The 20419-nt window shown below is 36.7% G+C and overlaps 1 protein-coding gene across 6 annotated transcripts in view; it reads right to left on the reverse strand.

Annotated features, from left to right (window-relative positions):
• The window catches only part of LOC127787847 (E3 ubiquitin-protein ligase UPL7), a 68487-nt gene extending 50160 nt beyond the window's left edge, over positions 1–18327 (reverse strand). For 4 of the 6 annotated variants that reach the window (XR_008020260.1, XM_052315885.1, XM_052315884.1 and 1 more), the window contains exons 1-5: positions 18231–18327; positions 18006–18128; positions 9873–10113; positions 2178–2758; positions 1–776 (exon numbers count right to left, since the gene is read on the reverse strand). The exon at positions 1–776 is cut by the window's left edge and continues 211 nt beyond it. Coding sequence is in view for 5 of the 6 variants with exons in the window: in XM_052315885.1 (XP_052171845.1) it covers positions 1–776; positions 2178–2758; positions 9873–10113; positions 18006–18128; positions 18231–18254 (1745 nt within the window). In the remaining variant the exon portion in view is untranslated. The other 2 variants (XM_052315886.1, XM_052315888.1) reach the window with 2 other exon arrangements.
• Between the last annotated feature and the right edge of the window lie 2092 nt (positions 18328–20419).

Below are 20419 nucleotides of genomic sequence, written 5' to 3' on the forward strand. Positions count from 1 at the left end.
GTGATTTTATATAACACGGCAGCTAATTTATTGGCACCGTCCTTAGTAACCCGTTTTTGCTTTCTCTCACTTACCCCATCATCCTTGTTTCTGGAAGTTCTATTTCCAGAGAGAAAATTATCCTTGGCAACATCACTTTTTCCAGGAAACATGGATCTTTCCAGTGCTCTCAATAGATTGACAAGAAATCCTGGAGTAAAAGCGAGCATATTGAGAACGGGCAATGACCCAACCACAGGATTCAGAGCCGAAAATATTCTTAGTATATAAGAATAATAATATGCAACATCAAGCAGATCACACTTCCCAAAAGATTCCATATTTTTTGGCATCTGATTATCAATGTCATAATCAAAAGCATCTTTCTCCAAGGCTGATAGTTTCATGAGATGCCATTGCTGATAAACAGGCCTAAAAGAGTCAATGTATGACATTTTCAAGAATCCACAATTTGTCTGAGTGCCACAGAGAAGAGTATCAGATTCTGCAGAAGTTTCAAAATTAGTTTGGAATTCTTGGTTCTCATTTTTTATCCATCCGGCATTCTCAAACCAAGTTAGTAAGTTCTCTGAAAGAATGATAGTAACATGAACATAGGAAATGTAGTCTAGGCCTTCAGTGAACTTTCTAGGAATCCAGGAACTGTAATCACTCACTGTTGCAAGGGATAAAACATTAGCTAGAAGCCAAGCAACTTGAGGCATCGTCTTGGAATAAGAAACAACTTTCCCCTTATCAACCTCTAAAATCTCCTTCAGAATTTTGTCTTTCAAAATCTGCCATCACCTGCCACACTTTGATCAGCTCCCACATGTTTCAATTATTACTACAAGCTAACTAAGTAAAAAGGAGATTACTACTGGAGGTCATCAATAAAGGAAGACAATAGGTATAATACCTTTAAACATGATGATGGAATTATCACAAATGCAATTGATAAGCAAAACAGATACAACCAAGCAAGCAACATACAACAAATTGTTTTTGTTAACAATGTCCTTAGTTGATTGCCACTTGAAAGAAAGGACCAACCCAGACTTCCAAGTGACTCATCCAGACCTTTTAAGAAACATAGCTTCAGATTAATCGTTTGGAAGGAAAGTGCAAAATTTTGAACTAATTCATATATAATGGAATAGATCAAGTTGAGAAGTTTACTTAGCCAAAAAAAAAAAAGAAGGAATAGATCAACTTGAATTGTATACCATATCAATTTCTGTTCTCTGATAAATTGACTGTTGGAAAAATAGAATAAAACCCAGTGTTAGTGGGGTTAGAACAGGGTCAACTTTCCTATTTGTCATTTTTGGTAGTTTACTGATTTTATGGTCCTAGAATTATGGTATCTAATTTAGGAATGTATATCCCTATATGTTGTAATCCTTTTCCAAAGGAAAGATGGAAGCGTGAGTACTTTCAGAACCTCTTGTTTCATTGACCGTCAAAAACCAATTCTAAAAGTATTTGATACATGAACCATCCACAGGATCAATAAACATATTGATAAGTTCGGCCTAAATTAATAGATTTCTAAGGTTTCTATAATATAACGAAAAAAAGATGACTTTGGTGATACCTAAAGAATTTATTTTCCAATAATGCATAAGAACTAACTTGAGGAGATTTTCAAAATTTCAATTAAAAGAAATTCAAAAGATAACAACATCTTCATGAAACATACAATTAAATTTTGTTTTTCAGAGGCATCTAAAAATCTCAAAGAAGAGATTATTTAACGCAATATTTAATATAATGAAAAAGGAAACATATGTAACTTGCAGAGTTTTATTATTAAAAAAAAAAGGGGGCAACCTAAAATGATACTTCTCAGTTGGTCACAGTTCATAAAATCTCATCGATGGCCGCACACTATCCTAATGATGGGAAAGCAACAAAAAATGTAATATCTACCCAGGTTCTCTATCTGAATATCAATAGTCTCTATTCTCTATTTCAACCTAATCAAAAGTAAAAGCATTGCAAAATTTGTGTTTATGGATACCTTTCATCATAGATTACTGGTTCACTTCTAAACATTAGAAATATGTCAGTTTCTCCAGATGGTTATTTTCTATGTATGGATTCACATACTTAGCCGCCTAGAAGTTGAAGTTTTGTTAACACATCCAAGAATTACAATGAAATTCAGCTTCCAGTTCCCACTTAGTGTACCTTACCAGTAATGTCCTGAAGCAAGGTGATAGAACAGCCTTGTGCTGCAGAGCAGGTAAGAGTGCCACTGGTAGACGTTGAGCAAGCCAAGGGATTGTAAGCAGAAACACACAATACTGCTCAGTGGCATAATGCCCCTCTAATTGACTGAGTTCATTTAGATTTGCAGCATGAATTGGTCGTAAAGCTAAAGTTAGAGCACTGGCAGTGATCAGGAATTGCGCATCTGTTGCTTTCATTTGCAAAGAAAAAGAAGCATCCAATTTTTCAATATATCTTCTAACATTATGGTACAGTCCACTGTTCTTGCTTCCCATAAACTGAACCAAATCCTTCACTGCTATCTCCGCATCGTGAACATTATTATCACTAGTGCCTTTTCCCCAACCCTTCAAATCAGTCAATACAACAGCAAAACGTATTGCCAGAGAGGTAAGAGCAGCAATATCGTGATTGGCTGGGTGAGAATTATCACACTGTCCAAGAATAAACAAGCATAGAGAAATGAGCCTCCGTGCTTGATAACTCCACACCCTTCTCTCTTCCAGTTTACCTATTGCCAGGGAGCAAAAGTTCTTCTGAGGATCTACAAACCAGGGACAGCTAAAGATCAGTATCAGTAGTTTAGTCATCTGGACAAATTACATACTAGATAGTAAAGAAAACAATTTTAAGGAAGTGCTTCATGCAAATACTATGAAAAAATGTTTATTCAACTCAACTTAAGAAACCCTTGTCTCAACTAGTCCCTGTGTGTGCATGTCTCTGTCTGTCTGTGTATGAGGTAAAAGATAACGTTCATTTTCAGCCTAATTTTATTGTTGATGTGCCTCAACTTGGAACTTATAATTAAACCACAAACGTGTTATAGAATCAAAGACCCATTATTTTCTAACTAGAACAATCCTTTGGTCTTCCTCCATTATTCTTTTATAGTTGCTTTCTTTTCTTTCTTTCCTTCCTTTTATTTATCTTAATCATATATCTTGATGTCATCATCTGGGGAATGCTTCGGCTGCTTAGGTTGCATTAGAGGAGCCAAAGTTCCATTAATTTACCACCTAAATGAATACGTACATTTAGGTGGAGCCTAAATGTACAAGTGAATATATATACAGCCTCCTTACAAAAAAAGCAAGGGAAAGCAGCATACAAACGTGATCCTCCCTCAACTCGCACAAAGGAGGAGCCTCATGCACTAGGGACACCCTGCCTCCATAACCACCTCTACAAGTGCAATCATCTAGTTTGACAATGTATGCATCAGCCATCTGATAGGCAGCCCATAACATTCTTATAAATAAGGGCAGAATAGGGATACTGAAATGGGAGAAGGCCAATTGGTGCATTTGCAAACAACAAATTCAATTAAGGAGTAGAATGGGAAGAGTGAGGGGGGGGGGGGGGGGTGTGGCGCACGTGCGAGCAACAGATTCCTATAAATAGAGAAGCAAATGGAGTAGAAGGTAGGGAATATTTTGGTGAATATAGAGGGAGAGCGTGGACCTCTCGAATGTCCAATTTTATATCATTTTGTTAATTTCCAACCTTGTAATTCTTTTCGATTATCAGTAATACAAGTAATTCAAGCTAGACTATTATCAGTATCCTATCATTTGGTATTAGAGCATGATCCATGGGGGTGTCTGTATCGGAGAGGGTGGGCGAGCTAGAGTGGAGGTTGGAGACTTACCAGGAGCAAATAGAAGGGAGGATAGATGGTTTGCAGGCGAGAATGGACTTGCTGAAGACCGAGTTTCAGAGGATGCAAGGAATCGAGAAGAGTTTAGCGACGGTGTTGGAATAGTTTAACTTGTTGGTGGAGAAATGGGGAGAGCAGGAGAGGGGGCGAAAGGGGAAACGGGGAGAGGAAGACGTACCGACGGACCCATCCCTTACCATGGGTGGCTCACCATCACAGGGGGAACGTAGCCGTGAGGTCAGAACGGAGGACGAAGCTCCCTGGAGGCAAGACAGTAGAAATCGGCGGCTAGAGATGCCGATCTTCGAAGCGAGCAACCCTAATGGGTGGGTTTTCAGGGCCGAGAGATACTTCACTGTCAACCAGTTGATGGAGGCTGAGAAATTAGACTCAGCGACTCTCTGTTTCGATGGGCCTGCACTCGCCTGGTTTCAATGGGAACAAAGGCAACATAGAGTCAGGAGCTGGGAGGAGTTGAAGATTCGCCTAAGTAAACGATTTCGGTCTTCACAAGAGGGATCAATGGAGGAGAGGCTTTTGGCCCTCAGGCAGGTTGACTCCATGCAGGAATAACGCCTCCTCTTTGAGACTTTGGCAGCCTCGGTGGGCGAAGTTTCTGAGGCCATACTAGAGGGCATCTTTATTAATGGGTTGAAGCCAGAAATTAGGGTAGAAGTTAGGGTGTTACAACCATCGGGTCTAACATAAATCATGGAGACAACCCAACGAATTGAAGATAAGATTCACATAATCCAAGCCCAAGTTAGTCATAGACCACTAGGGAACCCTGCAATAGTTCCCTGCTTTTCACCTTGAGGACAAGGTGAGTTCCGTAGGGGGAGTATTGATAGGTAACCCATAACATTCCTATAAATAAGGGCAAAATAGGGATATTGAAATGAGAGAAGGCCAGTTGGTGCATGTGCAGACAACAAATTCAATTAAGGGGTAGAATGGGAAGAGCTAGGGGGGGATGGGGCATGTACGGGCAACAGATTCCTATAAATAGAGAAGCAAATGGAGTAAAAGGCAGGGAATATTTTGGTGAATATAGAGGGAGAGCGTGGACCTCTCGAATGTCCAATTTTCTTTCATTTTGTTAATTTCCAACCTTGTAATTTCTTTCGATTATCAGTAATACAAGTAATTCAAGCTAGACTATTATCAGTATCCTATCACCATCACAAACAATAGTTTGTCATCTTGACATTCTTGGTGATAATCTTGGATTATTAAAAATGTTTTTCCCTCCTCCACTTGCCATATTCCCATCTGAAGACCATAATTCACCTTCAATTAATGGCCGGAGAAGAGTCTTAACTTTCTTACTTTTAGACTATACATTGATCATTCAACAAAACAAAATTTTTCCTCTTATATATGATAAAAATGAGCTTCCATCGATCATACTCAGAAGACCCTTTATTTCATGGTGCTATGTTATAGCGCCCCACTCATACCAATAGCCACTTCAACTAAAGGATAAAAAGTATCATTGTTAATTTTTTCTTTCCTTCCCTTCATCAGTTTCTAACACACCCATTACAATAACAAGTTGGGAATCAAAAATATGGAAGTGGAACTAGGAAGTTAGGAAAATGGAAGACACAAGTAGGGGCATTGAAATAAGTGTAAGAGAGTAGATAATGTCAGTCCAAGCTATGCAAACAAAGAAGTCTTGTAAAGTGTACGTCAAGAATCAAGGGACATATTGATGTAGGACAGAAGAGTATACTTTAGGAATTGATATTGTTTATTTTATTTTCTTTATTTATTTCCTATTTTAGTTTGTTTCCTAATTTGTTTTGATTTCTTTAGTTACCTTTAGTTAGTAGGTTCCCTTAGAATCCTAATTGAGTGAGATTATGGAATCCTAGTTAGGGTACTATTAGTTGCCTATAAATAGTCCTTTATGTTGTAAATAAAGGTAGCTTTGATTATTGCCATAGCCTCTAAGAATTCTTTGGATCAACAAATAGAACATGAGAAGTGGTGACTTTGGTACAAAAACAAAGGTCACTCCATTGCAACCTCGAAAGTGGAAACAAACTCTCCAAAAGCAAAGATAAGGTTGCACATATCCAACCTTTGCCTGATCCAGTAATAGAAGCACCAGTTATGGATATGGAAAAGAAGAGGGGATATGTTGATTTGAAAATAATAATAATAAGGATACGCCTTAGCAAAAAAAATAAGGATAAGGACACAACAAGGATATAACCAAAAAAATAATATTTTAAAAATATTAGGAGCATTCATGAACATAATAAATAAAAACACTGGAACTATTGAAAAAGTGTCACTAATGCAATACGAATTGCTATTCCTTTCAATAGTATTTATATATACAAAGATATTGAAAAAATACCACTACTCTTGCCATAAAAAATACCATTAAATGTATAAAAAATCTCTTCTTACTGAAGGAACAAAATATATTCTTCCTAGACCATACTAAACATTTTTCTACACTTGCAGTCCTTTTCAAGACACAGTCAACACGGAAAATGTGGAGGAAGCTGCCTTCTAATTGAAAAGAACCTTGCATTGCTTTCCCTAGAGGTGTAAGTGGGCCATGCCCACCATCCTTTCGTGGGCTAGCCTACCAGGGCCCTAGCAGGCTGACAGTTGTGCCTTGCCCCCACAACTATTTTATTTTTGTGAAATAATGTATTTTGGAAAAACCTCTGATAAATCAACAATTAATAAACTATTTTGTTTACAAAATAATTTATTTTGTAAAGACATTCGGCAATATTTATACTCATATCAACTAATTAAGAAATTCTTTATTTTGTTCTAAACAAGGATTAGATATCATATAATCACTAACAATCAGATTTAGTACAATCTACAACAACCACATATCAAACTTTAATCCCACTATGCAGAGATATTTATGTATAAATTGATAATTTGATTATTTACATTATAATATTTATGGTTATTGATGTCAACAACATTAAATATATATTTATAAAAATTAAAAAAAAATATTATAGAAATTGAATAAATTATATACAACAACAACAAAAGATGGAGAAAGGGATATATATAAATTAGCTAAAGTAAGATAAAGAAAAATAAGGGATCTAAACCAAGTGAAATGTATAAAAGATGAAAACCAAAATGTATTAGTGAATGAGGGAGCAATTAAGGAGAAATGGAAGGAGTATTTCACAAAATTATTCAATGATGGTGGGGACACAAAAGTTAGGTTGGGACATCTTAGTAACTCCGAAGGAAACGTGAGCTATATATTTTATCGACGCATAAGTTCAAAAGAAATAAGACAAGCATTAAAAAAAATGAAAAATCATAAGGCGGTGAGACCGGATAATATACAAATAGAAGCATGGAAATGTATAGGAGAAGATGGCATCTCCTGGCTAACGAAATTATTTAACGCGATCCTTAAATTAAAAAAGATGCCAGATGAGTGGAAGAAGAGTACTTTAGTTCCTACATACAAGAACAAAGGAGATGTTCAAAACTGTGAAAATTACAAAAAAATTAAGTTAATGAGCCATACCATAAAACTCTAGGAGAGAGTAATAGAGCAGAGGCTTAGAAAAGAAACAGACGTTTCGGAAAATCAGTTTGACTTCATGCCTGATAGGTCAATAATAGAAGCTATATACCTACTGAGGCGCCTAATGGAAAGGTATCGAAATCATCAGAAAGACCTGCATATGGTGTTTATAGATCTAGAAAAGGCCTATGATAGGATCCCTAGAGAAGTATTATGAAGGGTTTTAGAGAAGAAATGAGTCTGAATAGCCTATATACAAATCCTTAAGGACATGTATCACAGTGCAGCGACAAGAGTCAGAACATGCGGAAGGGATACTGAACCGTTTAAAATTACAATGGAACTGCATCAAGGTTCTGCACTAAGTCCATACTTATTTGCTTTAGTAATGAATGAATTCATTAAACACATTCAGATAGAGGTGCCATGGTGTATGCTATTTGCGAATGACATAGTGTTGGTGGATGAAACAAAAGAGAGAGTGAACACTAAACTTGAGTTGTGGAGAAACAATTTAGAATATAAGGGATTTAAATTAAGTAGAAGGAAAACAGAATATATGGAATGTAAATTTAGTAAGAATGCAAGAGTGGAGGATGTTATAATAAAATTGGAAGATCAAATCATATAAAGAAAAGACCATTTTCGATATTTGGGATCAATAATTCAAAAAGATGGAGAAATTCACGAAGATGTCACGCATAGAATTAAGGCAGGTTGGCTAAAATGGAGAAATGCATCGAGGGTGTTATGTGATAGTAAAATCCCATTAAAACTGAAAGGAAAATTCTATAGAACAGCTATAAAACCAGTTTTGTTGTATGCCTCAGAATGTTGGACAATCAAATACCAATATGAGCAAAAGACGAGCGTAGCGAAGATGAGGATGCTAAGATGGATGTGCGACCATACAAGAAAAGATAAAATTAGAAATAAGGTTATTCATAATAAGGTAGGAGTAGTACCAATCGAGGAGAAAATGAGAGAGACTAGACTAAGATAGTTTGGTCATATGAGAAGAAGACCAAGAGACGCTCCTATGAGTAGAGTTGATGAAATGGAACAATTAGTCAAAAAATAGGTAGAGGCAGACCCAAAAAGACTTTAAGAGAGACATTAAAGTTTGATATGAAATGTATGAGCCTAAATAAAGACATGACAAAAGACATAAATACATAGAAGTCTAAATTCATAAGACAGAAATACATGGAAGTCTAGAATTCATGTAACCAACCCCATATAGTGGGATAAAGGCTGGATATGTTGTTGTTGTTGTTGTAACAACAAAATCTATCAACCATTTATCCCACTATGTTAAAATTAAATAAATATATACATATTAGTAAAAAATTAATAAAGTTGTTGGTGCAGGCAACAACCTAATTAAAGGCATGCAGGCATGCCTAGCTATGCCGTGCCATATGCGATGGCTTTTAGGCCCCACCTCAGCCCATATTGTATGGAACCACAATGTTGTACTGAACATGTCAATTTTAGATAAAACTTAAGAAAAGAGTGGGTAGAAAAACTAGAGGTTGAGATGAAGAATTAATATCAACACTCATCATCATCACAAGCCTTAAATTCCACAATTTTAAAAAAACACTATTTGAAATAAATGAAACATCAACTTGTAATTGATATTATTACTAGGGGTTGGGGGTTGGGGGTTGGGGGGAAGGGAGACGTGTGCCGTGTGCCGTGTGCCATGCCTTTTATGCCCACCTCAGGCCATACTTTATGGAACCATAATGCTTTATAGAACAATAACAATGCTATATGGAGCATGTCAACGAAATTTAGATAAAACTTAAAAAAAGAGTGGGTATAAAAACTAGGGGTTGGATGAAGAATTAAAATCAAACACTCATCATCATCACAAGCCTTAAATTTCATAATTTTGAAAAACACTATTTGAAATAAATGAAACATCAACTCATAATTGATATTATTATTGGGTTGGGGGGGGGGGGAGATTTTAAGCAGAAAATTTCTGAAAATACATAAGAAAAATGTTCAACTCAATTGACAATAATGTTTAATAAGATGAGATCCCAAGTGGAAAAGATTAAAAAAGAAATCAGCTATTGAGAAAGAAAATCAGGCATAAAAATATGAAAATCTTAAAATGAGAGAAATAATAAACACCCAAGTAGAATTCCATGTCAGCATGATTACATATAGAATCCACAGCAAAATGCCTAGTGCCTATATAACGACCAAAAGGTGAACCCAGTGCACGAGACTCCTGTATTGCAGGCTCCAGTGAAGGTCAAGTTTACACAGCATTACCCTTGCTTAGCAAAGAGATTGTTTCCTGACTTGAACGTGTGACCTTCAGGTCACAATAACCAACGTTACCATCTCGCCAAGGCTCACCTTAAAAACCAAACACTGGTACAGAGAAGAAAATAACCTCAAACAGCATTATAAACTCAAAACTTGACAGGTATAATAATGGCATACCAGTTGAGTTCAAGCTTTCCAGTAAAATTCGGAAGCAAGTCTGCATACAATGTATATCTTGGGATCTTATTTTCTGACAACGAGTTGATAAACAAGTAACAAAGAAAAGAAAAGGCCTCAATAAACTGCTTGAAACCCATGATCTGGTTATGGAAAGAGCATTGCTTTCCACCATCACTTTCCACTCCTCTTGGAGCTGGAAAGCTGCTATCTTCGTCACATTGTAGCTCCTCCAAACTTTCTGCATAAGCTCAAACAATTATTTCTGATAAGCAAAGTTCCACTATATACAGAGCACAATCCAAGGAGTATGTCAACACAATTTTCACCAGTGGAATGTAAGTTCAATAAAAATTCCTAAAAATATCAGTTATCTTTTGACTCAATTGTTCAAAAAGAGGAGACATTATTGAGGATTTTACTCATAGAATCAAGACAAGATCATCAAAGTGATGATGTGAACCTAGCAGTTTATGCAATCATTAAATCCTTTTTAAGTTAAAAAGGAAGTTTTATCAAGCAGCTATGAGACTTTCTTTATCGTATGGCTCAGAATATTTATCAATTAAGTACCAACATGCATAAAATATAAGCATAACTAAGATGAGGGTATTAAGGTAGATGCAAAGCCATAAAAGAAAAGATAGAATTAGAAACAAAATTTTACATAATAAGGTTATAGTGGAGCATATTAAAGATAAAATGCACGGAATGCAATTAAAATGATTTGGACATGCCAACATGTGAGAAGAAAACAATATACACACCAGTGAGGTGGGTAGATAGAATGGAAAAAGTTTACAGCACAAGATGTAGAAAAAGAGAAGCTAGGCAAACTTGGAAGGCGAAGCAAGAGATGATGCTCGGCTGTGAATTGCAGTAATTCTTGCCCGAAGTGGAAGGGCGAAGCAGTTTCAGCAGATTTGGTAGCCAATTCATAGATTACTGCAACCATTGATTCTCAATTCCAGAGAATTCCGTTGGTTGCATCACAATTGATCAAAGGAGGCGAGCAGCCCAGGCGATTCCATTGGTGAATTTCAGCGATCTGGCAGAATTCCGGCAGTGGAAGGATACTTCTCTGTTGTTAATTTCCAACAGAGATTTTCGATTGAACGATGAAGCAATTCCATAGGACAACCTGTAGTGACGATAACAGAGAAGTTGGCCAGAAATTCTAGTCGACTTTGAAGGTGAGCAAGCCAGGCGAGTTTGACGAAAATTCCAACAAGTATAGGGAATTATTACAGCAGGCAAGTCAAGAGAATTGGTAGCCCTAGGCATCTCTTGAAGGACAATCAAGACGTTGTAACGTGCAAATTATTCTGTGCCTAAATCAGGCTTGACAGGGAAGTGAGTATAGGCGTCGACAATGATCATTTCTCAATTTCGACGGTTAATAGAAGCTATACGATCATCAGTGGAATCATCCAAAGCTATTCCTCGGCCAGCGGTCCCATCAATGATTTGAATTCTGATGGCGGGTGACATCAGGGTGAAACCGAGGGGATATCAATTGTAGCAAGTAATAGCAATGATGACGCAGAGGCAGATCCATGTTGGATCTATAGAATCGGCAGTGGATCGAAAACTAGACAGTGTTTGCCAGTTTGCTACGAGAGGAGATCAATCACGGGCGTGAAATTATTGATGAATTCATAAATTGGATGAGGGACCAGTACATGATAATGTTCACCAGGAAAAATCAGGTTAGATTACCTACTTGTTTGCTTTTCAGATAACATTTTGATCCAATTATATAGAGAAGCTATCAGATGCTACGAATAATCCTTATTCTCCTCGTAAGTTCTTGGAAATAAAGTCGTCTAAGGAGAAGTCAAGATTGTGGAAGGCCAATTCACTACCTACTTTAGATTTTGGGCAGAAGAATAAGTATTTTGATTTAGGCAGCAATGACAAGAAGGATGACTGCAATATCAAGAATAATTTTGGCGGTGCAAGGCATTCTCTAAAGGGAAACTATGACAATCAGGTGGTTAGGACTGCAGATCCAAAGGGACCATCTAATCCCTTTGAAAATGAAGTCCATGAAGAGGAATATTCCGGCAAACAAAACGAAATAGATGTGGCTAAATTGTCTGCATAGAATCAGGAGGTTTCAACTGAAAAATCAGTCGATATTAAGGAAGTTGGTGTTGGTGTCCTTCAGTAGGATCCTAATTTTATAGGGATTTGAGGAACTAACTGACATGAACCTGTTAATGGTAACTCAAGAATCCAGAGATGAAAGGAGGGTGGATAAGAAGATCGATGTAGACCACATTTTACAAGGGTAAGAGACTGATGATTCGGTTGAAAAATAGGCTATTAATCAAATTGGGGAGGGGAACTGTTGTGAAGATGGCTTCCATGCAATTGATATTCTGGTCAGGGATATTGTTTCATTGGATAATCTAATTATAAATCATGTTTGGGATGAAGGTAGTGATGGATGCCTGGTTTCAGCCATTGAGGAACCTGTGGGACTTTCTCATAGGAAATGGCATGTTTGGAGGTATGTCCTCAGCTGAGATATCTTCTAATGTTGTGAAGGGGTGTGGATTTGATAAGGAAGTAAGGGGACAACTTGTAATTGAAGGACAACTACTGAAAATAATTGATTCAAGCTGTATAGTCGGAAATGAGGTGTTGCATAAGTTGGACAATGCTAATTCTCAAGAAGGGTTACAGTGTTTTGTACCGATAAAGCAAAATACTGTTTTGGAAATGCAAAAGAGCATGGCTTCAGCAAATAAATCCCTAACAAGATTTCAGTTAAGGGAAAGGGCAAAGGAAGCCAAGAGTTTTGTGGTGGAGAACAAAGATTCTGCTGCTTTATTCGTTCTTGCTACAACCTGCCGCTTAGGATTTCTATCAACTCTGTTGAAGGAAGGATTGAGGACTGGAATTTGTGCTGCAACTCCTAGATCTAACATTCCTATATTGCTGCATTTAAAGGTGATTGAAGATATTTTTACAAATGAGAATGGCAATGGGCTTATCTGGGATACATTAACTGCAACTATGGACGTGTGTCTGTCGTCCCTACTTATATTAGATGGTGATGAATTATTAAAGGAAGTCACAGGCATAGTCAGCCATTTCTCTGGACTCCAAACAACCAACATCAAAGGAGCGGTGATGGGAAAAATTGGTATGAATAGCAGTCAGCACGTTTCAATTGCTCACTACGACAACCAGTGAGTGGTTGATTAGGGTTTTGTTTCAGCCGATGAGTCCAAGAGAGCTATGGACAATGTGTTAGGCTTACAAAAGTTTTTCAAGATTGCATCATCCAAGCTGTGGAAGAGAAGGAAAAAGCATATTGGTAGCAGTGGAAGGGTGGCATTTCTTGGGGACAAGAAATGTTTTAAGGCGGGGGGAATGTCAGGACCTAGGGGTATAGTAGTAATAGATAATAGATGAATTCCTTGGTTTGTATTTTCTATTAGTTTGGATTGAACCGATTGTACTTAGAAGTAGTTGCAGTTGTACCTAGAAGGTAGCACCTTCAATTATAATTGGTTTGAATATTTGGCAGCTCTATTGGCATCAAATCAATGCTATCTGGATCAGTATATAAGACTGATCCAACATAATTCACAGGCATGAATGAACACATTTGAAACATTTTTTATTTCCCTCCTCTAATTTCTCTCTCTCAATCTTTCTCTCCCTCACGTACTGTTCTTTTGATTCTCCCTATTCTTCTTCTAATTTTCCCCCTCATTCTTCCAATTTCCAATCCAATCCCTAGGTAAACCCTAGGTACACGACATATTCATTTGAAGTAATAGGATATGGATATGTCTAAATTTCTTAGCCGCCTAGAATCTTTGAAGGAAGAGTTCAACTCTCTGTTATCAATTGGTAATACTGCAGAAGAATAGTTGTAGCAGCGAGATAAGTTCTTTATGGTTCAGAGATTGATTGCCATTCGATTTGACATTGCTCCAATCCGAGATTAAATATTATACAGTCCCACTATTCCGACGCTAGAAAATGTCTTTGCTAGACTTCTTTGGGTTTCTTCCTCGTCTTTAGTCATCAATGGTTCTCGAGTTGATACCTCCGTCTTGGCGTCACAAACTTTTGGTAAATGAGAGCAAAGGAATAATCAAGGCGGTAACTCAAAATGAGGTAACTACACTAAATGCAATTACTGTCATAAGTGGGGCCATCTTCAAGAATGGTGCCACAAATTGCATGGTCGAACGCCATGCGCTGCTAATGTGGCTCAATCTGTTGTTGCCAATTCCCCAATAGAATCTTCTGAGAATCATTTTTCTCCCTCTTGTTTTGATTGGAAGTGATTATGAGGACTATCTTCATTATCAAGCTGCATTGTCATCCACTGTTTTTGTGGTGCACATTGATAATTCTATTGCTTATGTTACTCAGTCTACCACCCTTGGACCATGGATTCTCGATTTTAGTGCAACCGATCATCTCTCTAGTAATCAAATTCTTTTTTCCTGTCTCTCTACTTCTTCTTGTCTACCAATTGTTACTCTTGCCAATGGTTCCAAAACATCTGCTATAGGCATTGGTCAAGCCTAACCGCTCCCTTCATTACCCTTAGATTATGTTTTATATGTTCCTGGAAGCCCTCTTAATCTTGCTTATGTTAGTAAATTGACACATGCTCTTAATTGTTCTATACTATAACCTTTTTTGTTGATTATGTTGTTGTGCAAGACCAGGGTACTGGACAAATGATTGGTGTCAGGCGTGAGTCGCAAGGACTTTATCATCTCGACAAGCCCTCTTCACCAGCAACCTGCATTTCTATTGAGTCTCCTACTCTTCTTCATAATCGTTTGAGACATCCGAATCTATCCAAATTACAAAAGATGGTCTCGCATCTTTCTAATGTTTCCACTTTAAATTATGAGTCGTGTCAACTTGGAAAACAGTCTCGTACTTTGTTTTCAAAGCATGTCAATAATCAGGCTACGTCTCCTTTTGAACTTGTCCATAGTGATGTTTAGGGTCCTTATCATGTTCCCTCTATTTTAAGTTTTCAGTACTTTGTCACTTTCATCAATGATTACGCTGGATGTACTTGAGTGTTCTTACTGAAAAACCGTTCAGAGTTATTTACTATTTTTAAGGACTTATGTGCTGAAATTCAAACTCAATTTAATGTTTCTATCCATGCCTTTCATAGTGACAATACTAGAGAATATTTTCAGCTCATTTCACTACTTTTATGGCTTCTCAGGCTATTTTACATCAATTCTCATGTGCCTATAAACCCTAGCAAAATGGAGTTGCAGAGCACAAAAACCGTCATTTAATTGAACAACTCACATTCTTTTACTACATAGTCATGTTCCTTTTCCATGTTTGGGCTGATATTGTTCTCACTGCATGTTACCTCATTAACCAAATGCCTTCCTCTATCTTACAGCATGAGATCCCTCACTCCATCTTTTTCCCTACTCAAGAGTCTTTATCTACTTCCACTTCGTGTCTTTGGTTGCACTTGTTTTGTTCATGACATGACCCTTAGTCATCCCAAACTTTATGCCAAGGCTATCAAGTGCATTTTCCTTGGTTACTCTTGACTTCAGAAAGGCTATCAGTGTTATTCTCCTGATAAGAAACGTTATTTCATCTCTGTTGATATTACCTTCATTGAGACATCTCTTTTCTTTCTCTCTTCTCATGTCGAGAGTCGCACAGTTTCTGAGGTTCTTCCTACTCCTTACCTTTGTTCTCCCTCCTCAGATATTGCTCCTACTGTCCCTAAGCATCCCCTTCAGGTTTATCATAGCCGTCCACATCCTCCTGCGACTGCTGACGAAGAACCTGCTGACTCACTTAGTGCTCCGACATCCTCACCTACCTCGAACCAGCCAATTGTTGATCCTTTTTCCTGAGCCCATTGCCACTTGTAAAGGTATACGCTCTACTCACAACCCTCACCCCATATACACTTTCCTTAGCTATCATCGCTTGGCTCCATCCTATTATGCTTGTGTCCAATTTATCTTCTATTGTTATCCCTAAAACTACCAGTGAGGCACTTTCAAATCCAGAGTGGCACCAGGCCATGGTTGACTGAGATGGATGCTCTACATTCTAGTGGCACTTGGGAATTGGTTTATCTTCCTCTTGGTAAATCCACTATTGGTTGTCACTAGATGGTTTATACTGTGAAGGTTGGTCCTAATGGGAAGGTTGATCGCCTTAAGGCACGCTTGGTTGCCAAAGGCTACACTTAGATTTTCAGGTTGGATTACAGTGACACCTTTTCTTCGGAGGCTAAGATCACCTTCGTGTGCTTGTTTTGATCCATTGATGTGATGAATCATTGACATTTCTATCAGTTGGATATTAAGAATGCTTTTCTTCATGGTGATCTTCAGGAGAAAGTCTATATAGAGCAACCACCTGGGTTTGTTGCTCAGGGGGAGTTTGGATTAGTATGCAAACTTCGCCGCTCTCCTTATGGGTTGAAACAATCTCCACGAACTTGGTTTGGACAGTTTAGTACAGTTCTTCAGGAATTTGGTATGATTCACAGCGAGGCAGACCATTCTGTTTTTTATTGCCACTTATTAGATGGTCGATGCATTTATCTAGTGGTTTATGCGGATGGCATTGTCATCACTATAAATGATCAAGATGCTATTCTTCAACTGAAGACACATCTCTTCAACTATTTTCAGACTAAAGATTTGGGCAAGTTGAAATATTTTCTTGGCATTGAAGTGGCCCAGTCCAAAAGCGGCATAGTTATTTCACAAAGGAAATATGCCTTAGACATTCTTGAGGAGGCTAGCATGCTTGACTATAGATCAGTTGATACTCCCATGGACACAAATATCAAGCTCTTAAAAGGACAGGGGAGTTATTATCTGACCCTAGTAGATATCGGCCAGACATCTCTTTTGCTATTAACGTGGTTAGTCAGTTTCTGCAATCTCTATGTAATAGTCATTGGAATGTTGTTGTTCGCATTCTCATATATATCAAAGGCGCACCAGGTCAGGGATTATTATATGAAGATAAGGGTCATACCTAGGTGATTGGGTATTCTGATGCCGATTGAGTAGAATCTTCTTCAGATAGACGCTCTACTTCCAGGTACTGTGTTCTAATTGGTGGCAACTTGGTATCTTGGAAGAGTAAGAAGCAAGATGTGGTTGCTAGGTCTAATGCCGAAGCAGAATACCGTGCTATGGCCTTGGCAACATGTGAACTTATATGGCTTAAACAATTGCTTTAAGAATTAAAATATGGTAAGGTGATGCAAATGAAGTTAATCTGTGATAATCAAGTCGCTTTGCATATAGCCTCAAATCCTATTTCTCATAAGAGGACCAAACACTAGAAATTGACTATCGTTTCATCAGAAAAAAGATTTTATCCAAATGTATTGCCACTAACTTTGTCAATTCAGCCGATCAACTGATAAACGTCTTCACTAAATCTCTTCGAGGTCCTCATATTGGTTTCATTTGTAACAAACTTGATGCATATGACCTATATGCTCCAGCTTGAGAAATAGTGTTGGAATAAATGTAATTAGCTGTCAATTAGCTTGTAATTAGGCCTTAATTTTAGTCTTAATTATTGTATAGCCTTACTATAAATTTCAATAGAAGGAGGCTAGACCTCACACAGTTCTTTCTCCTAAAAGGGTTTTTTCTCTATCTCTGGTTCAACAGTATATATATGAAGTCAAACTTAGTTATACGTTCATGGGCTAAGACCAGAGGTTCACAACCAGTATTCCCCAGTGGTACAACAATCTTCAATTCAATTTATATCAACTCATCTCTCTACAGCCTGATGGAGAATGAAGAGAGAGTTAGAAAAAACCTGTGGTTCTTCATTTGTGCAGGGTGCACCCCCTTAAGGCCATGTTTTTTACATGGTTCACCCCATTGAGACGGCTGTTCTCTTCCATACACTATTTGCTTAAAAAAAAGAGAAACATGCGTTCTTCTGGGCTGATCTTCTCTTTAAATCCTACAGAACCTTTCATTATAATTCTTTCTCTTCCATTTCATTTTGGCTTCCCACATTCGAATAGTTGGTCAAACATATTCATATTTCTGTGCACCTGGATAATGAACAAGGGAAAACCACAAATCAAAGGGATCAAACAACGAAATGCACCTGGATAACGATCGCGGCAGCCATGGCCCGGCGCGTATAATTCCGGAGCTCCCTTTCTTGGGAGACCTTCTCAAGAAGATCATCCCGCGTAATCTCCTTCGCACTCGCTCCTCTCAACGAAACCTAATCGACGGCATCAATCACAATTCAAATCAATTAAAAGATTACCACTCGATCTGCGAATCGAGCAAGTAGAACATCATATGTATCGGTTAGAGAGAGGACCTGGTTTTTACTAGGTTTGTCCATGGAGATCGACGACTGACTACAAGCAAAGCTCACAAAGAGCAAAGGGAAATTTGCAAAAATAAAAGAACTTTGCAAAAATATGACTCTTAATTTTTTTTTTTTTTTTTTGTAAAATTAAGACTTTTGAGAATTGAATTGACTAAAATGTCTCCGATTTAAATCAGTCTACGATTCCCTTCGTCTTCTTTTTTTTCAATAAATCTTTTTCCTTCTCTCTCTATTACTCTATATATATAAGGTACATATATATATATATATTCATTTATCATTTTTTTATTCTTTTACCATTCTCTGTGACCTAAATATATGTGTATATATTGTTTATGATTCAAGAGATGTGGGTCTCTCTCATTATCTCTCTATTATGTATCATATATTATACATATACTGTGTGTATTTGCATTGATAGGAGATGAAAAGAGACAAATGGCGGCCATGTATAAGAAAATGAGAAAAACGATTGCAGTAGGGCCATGGCATCGTTGATTGCGGTCGTGACTGATATATTTTACTGCGATTGTTTTAGTTTCTTGTCGTGGTCATGACAGATATCTTTAACAGATAAGTGTTAAGGATATCTGTTAAGGATATCGGTTAACAGATATCGGTTACCGATATCAATTTCTGTTAACCAATATTCTTAACATATATATTTAACAAATATTAGATATTCTTAAATTACCTGCAATGGCTTTGAAGGCGAAGACCGATGAAGAAACAACAACCTTAGATGCTTAAAACAGAAGACGAGCGAGAGAGATGTTCTGATCGGCAGGACGATTGGGGATGTGCGTGCAGAGGAAGAAGATGAAAGGGATCGTAAGCTTATTTAAATCAGGGGCATTTTAGTCCATTCAATTCTCAAAAGTCCTAGTTTTGCAAAAAAAAAAATTAAGAATCCTATTTTTACAAAGTTTTTCACTGGCAGTCTATTTTTGCAAATTTCCCAAGAGCAAAATTCCAATCCCTCAACGGCTTTATTATTTGTCTGCTGCTCATAGTCCCAATAATATTATTACGATTGCCTCTTCCCGGAGGTATGGCTAAATTCGAAAAATCACCCTTTTATTTTGAAAAATTACACTAATCTCTCTTTAACTAAAAAAAACTAGTAATAATATTTTTAAGGGCTATTAGCACCAAAAAGCTAAAACTTTTTGAGTTGTGGCTATTTTATTCAATCCTTCTAATTTTGAAAATTAAGGCAAAATTTGTAAAATTAGTAGCAATTTTATCCAAATTAAAAAATGGGCTGCTAGGCCTCTTATTTCATTTTTTTTATAATAAAATGTTATACAAATTTTTTTGAGTGTGTGAGTTGAAATTTTTTGTTGCAAGAAAATCATCTAAATAAATCACTCTCACGGGCTGCCCGATCGTGGCCATACAATTTTGTTAAATACAGCTTTGTATAACAGTTTAACATTTTATTATAAAAATATATATACCATTCAAATGTAATATATTTGTTGTGTGATTTTAAAAAGAAATAGATTGGTTTAACATTTATGTGTAATATAGAAAAAAGTTTATGTTTTTTTGTACCTTTTTAAGGGAGTATAATATTTTATTTTGTATTTCAAAAAATCTTGGTGAATGTATATGTGTGTATATTACTTTAGTTGTCTTCATGAATAATTATTCATTATTGCTTATAAAATGATTTTGTTATCTGTTGATTTTTTTTTTTTTTGCATAAATTTATGTTTGGACTTTCTAAGTACAATAATTTTTTTTTTGTCCTACTTGGACCACTATTCTAGTCAGTGACAATGACAACAGTTGAAAGTATTTAACTCTTCCTTCCTATTGTCATTGCACCGAACATATTTAAACTTTCATCATATTTTAGGGATTGTTTAAAAATAAAATGCGAGTAAGGGTGATTTGTTGTGAAACTATCTAAAAAATTGGTCTAACATAGAAAAGACTGTTTGTTTGGAGTTATTTAAAAAGAAAGTGAAGGTGATTTATTTAGCTGATCTTCTTACAACAAAAAAAATTAAACTCACACACTCAAAAAAATGTATTTAACATTTTATTATAAACAAAATTATTTAAAAAATAAAATAACAGGCGAGTAATCCGTTTTCTCAATTTGGATAAAATTGTTACTAATTTTATAAATTCAGACTTAATTGTCAAAATTAGAAGAATTGTATAAA

Source organism: Diospyros lotus, chromosome 13, assembly GCF_014633365.1.
Source record: "Diospyros lotus cultivar Yz01 chromosome 13, ASM1463336v1, whole genome shotgun sequence".
Lineage (NCBI taxonomy): Eukaryota > Viridiplantae > Streptophyta > Magnoliopsida > Ericales > Ebenaceae > Diospyros > Diospyros lotus.